The following is a 10,271-nucleotide window of genomic DNA, read 5'->3' on the forward strand; positions in this document are numbered from 1 at the left end:
ATATACGTAATTGTATAAACAAATATACATAATCATGTCAACTTCCTACCGCGCCTCCCAAAACGACATCGTTTTGGAAGGCGCGGGGCGCACAGTGCACTGTGCGCTGTGGTGCAGGGTATAACGATTGCTAGAGCCACTGCAAAGGTAAATCGTGAGTTGCGCAATCAGCCTACAAGTCATCAAATCCTAGTTTTCATGTGCGCAAAATTGATCCAATCTAGATCTTCCAGTCATGACTTTAAAGTCAGATGATGAACCAACTATGCTAAGCCATGAGTAAGCTTAGGTGTATTTTGTTGTCATGTCATTTAAGTAACACCGTTGGAAATTATGAAATTTTCGACCATCTGAAAGTGATTTTAAATCAAGGTGAAAGCAAAAAGTGGTCGGAAATAGCAACAAAGATTTTTCCGGATGCCAAAAGTAGTCGAAACAAGGCTTTCGACTTGATTTAAGATCACTTTCAGGTGGTTAGAAATTCCATAATTTAATTTCCAGTAGTGTAAATCTTAAATATTTAACCCAAAAAAAAAAAAAAAAAGCTCTACTTTTTACAATTTATTTTCTCCGCTATACATAAGTGAAAGTAAAAAAAATAAATAAAAATAAAAATAAAATAAAATAAGAAGTGAAAGTATTCAAAAGTTTCTTTGCCAAACATTGACATTTTATTCTTCATCATCATCATCATCATCATCATCATAGGGGTATATTGATCTTTATATTCATTATTCCTTACAATTTCAAACGAAACCAAATAATAGAATCAATATTTTCAGTAATTTCTTTTCTATTAACAAATCAATGAAATCAATATTCTTTCTAATTTTTTTTTCTTGAAATTTCAATTTTTTAAATATTTTCCACAAATCAAACACAATGTAAGAATCTTAGCTTCAAGGTTTGGGTTTGAATCCATTGATTGTCATGGCCACGTACATCTTCACATTCCATGCATGTGGTTTCTTATACATGCGCCAACTACCGTAATTAACATGCCCCCTTTTTTTTTTTTTTTTTTTTTTTTTTTTTGCAATTCTTTTCAAAAACAAAATCTCGTTCTAAAACTACTAGATCATGAAATGGCCCTAACATATTGTCACCCTAATTATATTATCCATATTTCTCAATTCTCAATATATTTTCTTGATATGTTTTATAAATTATCGCCGACCACTCACTATGTAAAGATGTGCATTGAATATGATAAAATCCATTCAAATATAGTAGTAACTCACAAACCACAGCACACATGCCGAAGAGATAAATTGCACTAGGAATCAAAGATTCTATGCAATGAACTTGACTTAAAAAGTGTTGACAAAAATCAAACTAATTATGACCATGTTAAACCCATTCAACCACCTGTTTTGGGATTTTATATATATTTGCTTTTGAGGGTAGAAATAATATAATATTTCTCGTTTTTTAATTATAAAAGTCACAACAGCTCTTCTAATGGTTTCATCAAGTACTCATAGTATTTCTTAGAGAGAGCTGAGGGATCGGAGATGGCAGCAAGAAGGCTCCAAATGAGAGCGGCGTTGCGCAGACACCTTCGCCTTCTTCAATCTCTTACCAATTCCAAATCTGTATGTAACTATTCATCATCGATCATATTCACACAGACACACACAATAACCTTAATTAGCTTCTTTCTTTCCATTCAATCATATATATATATATATATATATATATATATATATATATATATATATATATATATATATATATATATATATATATATATTGAACTCTGATCTTATATATCTATCTCTGATGATGATGATCTGATCTGCAGTCGATCCATCATGACGATAATCTATCTTAGCTTTCGGAGTGTTTAATGTTTGAATTCCCTCAAATTAAATATATAACCCTGTTTGGTAAAATAGTTAGTTATCAGTCAATTTTGTATAACCCTGTTTGATAAAATAGTTAGCTTAGTAGTCAATTTTAGCCTATGTGACCACTATTAGCTGTTTTAACTTGGTTAAAAAGTTAATATAAATATTTAATTAATCAATTTTTTTTGTAACTTTAAAAAGAGTAAATACCCAAAATGGTCCCTCGACTATAGCTAAATTCACAAATTGGTCCTCGACTTTCAATTTCAACCAATTAAGTCCTTAACTTTGTAATTTTGACACGATTTGGTCCTCCATCTATTTGACCATTTGTTGACTGTGATTTTTGAGGATATATATGTAATTTCATGGTCCACCGTCGGTTTTTTAAGGTTCCGGTTGCATTTCCAGACCGCACTGTTACATTTGAATCCACTGTCGAAAGCAATCTACCAAATCCGGTTGTCTTTCTTCATCCTCCCTTTGGATTCAATGTAGTTGAGTACGTACTAGAGCGAAGAAGATGACGTGTTTCCGAACCAGTGCAACATCATCCTGGAGGCCTCCACGTACTCCGACGAGAGCTGAAGGTTCTTCTGGAGATCGTCGATCACGGTCAACAAACGGTCAAATAGATGGGGAGGACCAAATCATGTCAAAATTGCAAAGTTAAGGACTTAATTGCAAAGTTAAGGACTTAATTGATTGAAATTGAAAGTCAAGGACCATTTTGTGAATTTAGCTATAGTCGGGGGACCATTTTGGGTATTTACTCCTTTAAAAATGCTAAAATTAAAAAAACTGCTCAAAACAACTTTTTCAATTATTTTTGGAGTAAAGAAATTATACAAAACAGCTATCAGCTGACAGCTAATTTACCAAACACATTTTTACAATCAATTAATATTATCAACTAGTCATACCCTCTAACCTAATAAGCTAACAACGACCATTTACCAAACATGCCCTATATATGATTTTGATTAAGGTTACGTTGTTGTTTGTGAAGGTTAAGACGAGGTCTATCATCACCGACGCTATCCTTTACATCCTCAAATTACAACTCCAACTAGAAGCAATCAAAACAGAGTTGCACTACATCCTCCATAATATCCAAGTACTCTCTCTCTCTCTCTCTCACTTTGTGAATAATAATATGTGTATATCGTGAAACTTCATATATACCAAGTTATTCAAACATTAGTCATTAGAGATTAAATTTAAATAGTGCAATTTTAAACTAATTTTTGAGGGGGCAATGTGGGCATAGTTGTATTCTTGTATACAATAGACTATTGTAATGTTATAGATATATATTGTCAAAAGAAATTGAAGTAGAATTAAAATTATATTTAATTTTGCTATATATAGTGAAACTAGTATGTGTGAAAAAAAAAAAAAAAAAAAAAAAAAAAAAGAACACATGTAATAATATCTATTGTCAAATGAACCTAAAGTGTAATTAAAATGAAATTTAATCGTTACTATAAAAAAAACCTAGTGTGTGTGAAAATTGAAACTAAAAAAATAGCTCATATATACAATACGTACAATAGCATATATTATCAAATGAACTTGAAGTGTAATTGAAATGATACTTTAGCATTACTATAATGAAATTAGTGTGAAAAATTAAACACTAAAACAGAGCACACATGCAATAATGTATATTATCAAATTAACATGAAGTGTAATTAAAATGATACTTCAGTGTCACTATAATGAGACTATTGTGTGTGAAACATGAAACTAAAAGACAAAGTTCATACAATCACTGCTGGAAATTTCGCATTTTCCGTCCAACAAATGTTGGACGGAAAACGCGATATATTGGTCGGAAACGACGTTTCCGTCCAACATACCGACCAAAAGGAACGTTCGGAAAAACCTCCGTGGGAAATTCCGTCCAACTATAGTTTTTGGTCGGAAATAGCGTCCAACGAACAAAAATCGGACGGAAATTTCGGAAAGTAACCCACCATTTTTAAAACGTGGGAACTTCCGATCAACTTTGTCCGTTGGTCGGAAATTCCGTCCAACTACGTGCGTTGGTCGAAAATTCCGACCCAACGTTGGACGGAAAACTCACCTATTATATTTTGTTATTTTCCTTCCAACTGTTGGTAGGAAAATCCTAAATCATATGGAATATTTTTATTTTTTTTAAATTATCATAATTTTATTTATAACTGTTGTTAATAAATTATGTCATAAACAAATTAATGAACACACTAAATTGAAAATTGAAAATTGAAAATTGAAAATATATTTAAACATCAAAATTATTTACAACAAAAATTATGTTCATGTTCATAAAAAATATATACTACTTGATTGATACTCCGTACTACTTAAGTATGAAAATATACTTATTTGATACTACATAAGTATGCTCGTTGCACCGAAATAAGCCTTCAAATCCGGCACTGCTTCAATGGCCTTGATCAATGCAGCATCCACAACCTCCTTCAATGAAGTTGATCAAGTGTAAACCTTCACCAAAAATGGACCGTGATATAAGTAATCTAACACTGAATGAGTAGATACCTATGCATTTTACAAAATGACTAAAAAATTAAAGGAATGTCTTTTATGTTTAAGTAATCTAACACAGAAAAAATAGAAAACTTCTGAATTCTTACATCCTAATTCTAAAGTTTGTTTAGTATAAGAGATGTACTCCACAATTCTTACATCCTAATTCTAAAGTTTGTTTAGTATAAGAGATGTACTCCACAATTCTTACATCCTAATTCAAGATTAGTGATACTCCACAATTGTTATGCAAGTAAAGGAAAGTAAGATGAGATGGGTCTAGATGCAACACCTGAATACTGTCACCACGAGAATGTTTCCGTGCTCTATTATCAGGTACATTTACAACCTGAGACAACATAATGTATGTAAAACAATCAACAAGGAAATTAATTAGAAATAAATAACCAGGCTAAACAAGCAGGCACTTAGTGACACTTATACCTTAACAAGATGAGTTTAAAAAATTAAAAGGAACTGTAGCCTGGAAACTAAAGCAATGCTTCCCTAGAATTTTTAAAGACTACAGGATACTCAAAATGAACAAAGAAGACAAATTTACTGAACTTACAGTTCCTTCCAGCATACATGAGAGAGATGCATACATGATGACATCATTGCTCCTATTTCTCTTTATATTGGAGGGGATCCATACATGAGGACAGCATAGGAGTTGCACGCAACATTGACAAATTACTTTCATCTTCTATTCCTGGTACTTCAATGCTAGACTAAGTAAACACAACTAAGCAAAGGGATGCAACTCCAGACCCCCAAGTTGGAGTGTTCTTCGGTGTCTCTGCAGGTTTGAAATCACCTTGTTTCTAGTTAGGAAAATTTACTTAGAAGAGTATGGGGCATATGAGTTGAAGAGAAAAAAGACCCATAATTAAATTTAACTTTAAGAAGAATAACTTTTCAATACAATTAAACATTAGATAATGACATATCAACGAGAGGTCCTGTTACTTTTTCATCTTAAAGAAGCAAGAATATTTAAAAAAAATCAAAAATCATTCAGGAGCATCTAGAAGTTAATGCAGTCTTTGGGCAATTTTAAAGCTATAGGCAAGATTTGAAAATTACTGTGATATGAATATATAATCCAAGGAGCATACAACATAGAAATAAATCATCTTGGAAAATCCTGCTATTGTGTTGAGTGGGCAATGAAGAAAAGCAACCATAGGCACCAAATATAGGACTAACTGTAACCAACATGGACATTGTGTCGAATGCTGTAAGTGCTCTAGAAATCCACAAAATATCAATATGATTCAAACCCAACTCAAAAAATACATACTGGATGGATATTGAAATGCAAGGGAAAGTGTTCTCTTTAAAATCATTAAATGATCAAAATAATGTGGCTTCATCATAAATTGATAAATATGTTATCAAGCAAACAAAATCACCCCTAATTTTTTTTTTCCCCTGTATTCAAGTCTCACCATTAATTTTTATGCTCAAATAAACAACAAAACAGAAATGAGATTCAAAGCAAGGGTTTCGGGATTGACTTACGGAATCCCAACACTCCGTTGCGTCTTTCCCTCTTCATTTCTGAGCTTCCTCAAAAGGTACAGAGACACATTAGTTTAGGGTTAAGATTAAAGCCTCTATTATAAGACTAAGTTTATCCATGCAATGCTTTCTCCATTTCAAGGTGCACTATGGGCTTTAACTAAATCTTTCTTCTAATCAAATAACATTATATCAATAACTAGTGGTTCAACCTAGGTTCATAATCAAATTTGTGCAGTGCAGACTTCGTTTTCCATCCTTTTCACCTAGTATCTGACATTAGATGACTTAGTAGTGAAAAAAAAAAAAAAAAAAAGCAGCCAAACACACACACACAGAGAATATTAAGTTTCTTTAATGAGTAAAGGTATTACTGTTTTTAGATATGTAGTTCAATAAAGAATTTCCTTTGACGGCATAATAATGGCTGCAATCTTGATTAAAGAACATTTAGTTTTGAACTTGAAAGCAAACACACAAAGAGTATTAAATTTCTTTAATGAGTATAAGTATTAGATATGTAATTCAATAAAGAATTTCCTTTGATAGCATAACAATGGCAGCAAATGCAATTAAAGATCATTTACTTTTGAACTTGAGCTACTAATGGATAATGCAGCAATCAAATATATAGAGGTTGGGGCTCAGATCCATATAATTCCAGGATTGAAATGCTTGGCACTGCCATAGCTGCAAACCCCAGCTTGAGTGCGAAAATATTCACAAACAATAATAAACAGAATGATGTTGATCAATTATTCCTAGTTGAAGAATTTTACAGTTGGCTACTTTTAGAATTCAAGGGTCAAGTGATCAAAGATGGCAAAAAATTTGGACGAACAAATAATGAAAAATAGTTTTATGGGGTATATATATGGGTGTTCACTGTTCTAGATACTAGAGTTGATGCGAAATGACAATCAGTTTATAAATGGGTGTTCACTGTTCCAGCTATCTGCCTTAGCTACTAATCAACACTAACATGTTTCCATTTTTTCCACATTATTACTGAACAAGCCCTAATACCTAGTTTATAATCAACACTAATCAATCTTAACTACTAAAATCACAATAAGATAGTCAATAAGATACTAATATCACAATAACAATAATATTTGAAATCAATTAACAAAAAATTGAAATAAATTAATATAAAATATTAAAAAATAAAAAATAAACTTACCCATTGTTTTGGGAATCGGCAGCTACGGGGTGGTCGGTGGCGGTGGCGGTGGCGAGTGAGGCATCTCCGGCGAAGGAAAGGCGGCGGCGACTGTGGTTGAGACTGAGGCGATGGCTGTCGGTGTCTTCGTCGGCGGAGGAAGAGCGGCGGCGGGAATGGCTGTCGTCGTCTGTCAGTTCTGGTCTCGGAAATGAGGAAGGTCGTCGTCTTCTGTCGGAGAGAGGAAGGTCGGCTATCGGCTGTCGTCGTCTGCAGAGGAAGGGCAGCGGAACGGCTGTCGTCGACGGCGAAGAAGCCGGTGGAATGGCTGTCGGACTGTAGAATCGCAAAGAAATAGCGGATGACGGAAAATGCAAGTCTAGGGCGAAATGAAATGGCGGAAAATGCTAGTCTAGGGCGAAATGAAATGGCGGAAAATGTTAATTCTGGGGCGGGAAGGATATTAATTTTGAGTTGATTTTTCGCTGCACCCATTTTTTAAGCGGTGCCGAGAAAATTCTCAATTCTCTAATAAAATAATATTAAATTTCCGTCCAATATTACGTTGGACGGATATTAAAATACCTACTATTTTAATTTCTACCTATCAGTCAATTCGACTTTACCAACCAACACTATAGGTTGGTCGGAATTTCCGTCCAACGAGCGAGTATTGGACGGAATTTCCGTTCAACACTTGCGCATTGGACGGAAATTCCGACCAACTTTCCGTCCACCCATCTTTAGTAACAAAAAGTTGAAATCTTTAGTAAAATACCGACCAATTTACGGTTGGACGGAAATGTTGGACGGAAAACGCGAGATTTCCCGCAGTGAATAACATATATTGTCAAATAAAACTTATGTGTAATAATTAAAACGATACAGCGTGGTTTTACTTCATGATCCACTTGCTATATATATATATATATATATATATATATATATATATATATATATATATTAGTAAATGTTTTAATAGAATTAGATAATATATTAGTATATATAAAGGTTCTTGTTTGAACTTTGAAGGTTAAGGTGGCTTAGTGATTTAAGTATCTTATTATTTTAAAAGGTCTTATTATTTCATCTATTAATTATACCAAAAAAAAAATCTCTAATAAAATCACTACATACTTTTCACTACTTAATTACTTATGTGTGGCATTGTTTTTATTTTTGTTTTTTTTTTTATTGGGTGATTTACATGTGTGGCATTGTTATATTTGGAGTATATATTTTTATTGACTACTCATAAGTTCGTCAATTCTATTGCGGTTGATTTTTGCCAACACCCTCCTTATTAGTCGAATCTGTCACATGGAGTCTTTCTAGTGCAATTTACATTTTCAGTGTGCATAGTTTGGAAGCAATTACATAGAAGCGGTGTTTACCCCGTGCACATCCTCAAATAATATAATGGTTGGAGGTTTACCTTACCACCAAAAAAAGAAAAAAAAAAGTTTATGTAATAATCAAATATTTAAAAAATTTAGTACAATAATGACCCTTCAAATAAAATTGATTCTTAGTAATTTTTATAGGGAAATGTAGCCTTGCTCAACTTAGTATAAGTTATGAGTTACCTCATCTCACAAGTCAAATGAGATTTTATAATTAAGATTTAGTGTAAACCCAATTGTGAATATATCAGTCTATCTTTAAAATTACTTTTTTTTTTTTTTTTTTTTTTTTTTTTTTAGTGACAAGGAAAATCCGCAGTCAGTATCCGGAAGTGCGCCTTGAATAAATACTATTGTTATCTTATTTTATATATAATATTTACTATTCATTAGTCAAACTAATTTGTTTTTATTTGCTTATATAGTTTAAAGTTTAATAGAAAATACTTTATATCCTTCATAAATTTCACCTCCCATATTTCACCTTCTGATGTAGCTTCAATTCATTTGATACCCATAAATTGGCAGACGTCACCACTAATTAAAAAAATTAGTTAATAATCAAATATTGAAAAGTTCAGATAATGTCACTTTAGGAGAGGAAGATTGTAAAGAAAATATAGGAGGGGTATGTATAATAGCATTACTCTTTTTTTGTCTGTTGTCCCGTTTTACGTGTCTTATTTATTATTTATTGGTCAAATCAACTCTTTTTTCTTTGTTAATTAATTTTTTTAATATTTTTAATTATTTTTAAATCTGTTTTTTTTTTTGTGTGTTTAATAGTACTTTTAATGTAATTTTTAAATATATAAATTTTATATAATAATATTAAACTTAATATTATGAAAATTTGAATTAAAAATAATTCATCAAGTCAAGCCTCGTTAATCGAACCAGACACATAAAAGTGGACGGATGGAGTAAATACTTTATTGTGGAATATAATTTAAAAATTAATTTTATTTCTAGCAAATTTGTACTAAGATGTGGGTGTAATAATGAGCAGGAAGTGAAAGTGAAAAGGGATGGAAAAAAGATTATAGTGAAGGTGGCATGCAAGAAAGTAGGGCACCAAGATTTGGTTGTGAGAATAGTAGAGGCCTTGGAAGAAATGGATCTAAGCATTGTTGAACTTAGAGTTTCCTGCAAATACATCTTTGCAATGGAGGCCATTGTTGAAGCTGCAGAAGATGAACAATTGAGTGTAGGAGTTCTAACTCTAGCAATTCTTAAAACTATTGATCTAAATTGAAAGCCACAAATCATATGATGCATTATCTAATTAATGGTCAAATATTTCCTCTGGAATACATTGGATGTTTTCTTGTGTAAAAATAAAATTATTGCAATGTCATTCAAGGGTTTAGTATAATTTGTTGATCCAATAAGCCAGAGACGGAGCCAGGAATTCTGTTGAGCGGGGACGAAGAAGCAGGGACGGGTCCATAAATTTTCTCAAGTGAAGGCGAAACATGAAAATAAAAGAGATAATTTGAAAAATAAAAAAATAAATTACCCAAGAAATATAGGTATAAATATTGTTGGATATGGGTGAAAAATAAAACACATCAAAATTTTATAAAAATATTCACATTTTGATAAAATAATTTGAATAGAGAACACATATATTACACATCTCATTATTAATATAAAAAAGTATTATATATATGTGTGTGTTGTTGGATATGGGTGAAAAATAAAACACATCAAAATTTTATAAAAATATTCACATTTTGATAAAATAATTTGAATAGAGAACACATATATTACACATCTCATTATTAATATAAAAAA

The 10,271-nt window shown here is 31.9% G+C and overlaps 1 protein-coding gene and 1 long non-coding RNA gene across 3 annotated transcripts; one reads left to right on the forward strand and one right to left on the reverse strand.

Moving 5' to 3' along the window:
• Positions 1-1,515: 1,515 nt before the first annotated feature.
• Positions 1,516-9,759, forward strand: LOC109162466. Its single transcript, XM_019311169.1, has 3 exons — positions 1,516-1,595; positions 2,860-2,967; positions 9,484-9,759. Exons 1-3 carry the CDS (start codon positions 1,536-1,538, stop codon positions 9,727-9,729), a joined length of 414 nt encoding a protein of 137 aa, XP_019166714.1. The 5' UTR covers positions 1,516-1,535; the 3' UTR covers positions 9,730-9,759.
• On the reverse strand, positions 4,180-7,302 carry LOC109162467. 2 transcript variants are annotated; one of them, XR_002051090.1, is made up of 5 exons: positions 7,093-7,302; positions 5,910-5,948; positions 4,957-5,184; positions 4,678-4,734; positions 4,180-4,343 (listed from the first exon to the last, which is right to left on the reverse strand). It is a non-coding gene; the product is annotated as an uncharacterized LOC109162467 (long non-coding RNA). The 2 variants fall into 2 exon arrangements; XR_002051091.1 differs by lacking the exon at positions 5,910-5,948.
• Positions 9,760-10,271: the final 512 nt, after the last annotated feature.

The sequence above is a fragment of the Ipomoea nil genome, unplaced genomic scaffold, assembly GCF_001879475.1.
Source record: "Ipomoea nil cultivar Tokyo-kokei standard unplaced genomic scaffold, Asagao_1.1 scaffold2942, whole genome shotgun sequence".
Classification (NCBI taxonomy): domain Eukaryota; kingdom Viridiplantae; phylum Streptophyta; class Magnoliopsida; order Solanales; family Convolvulaceae; genus Ipomoea; species Ipomoea nil.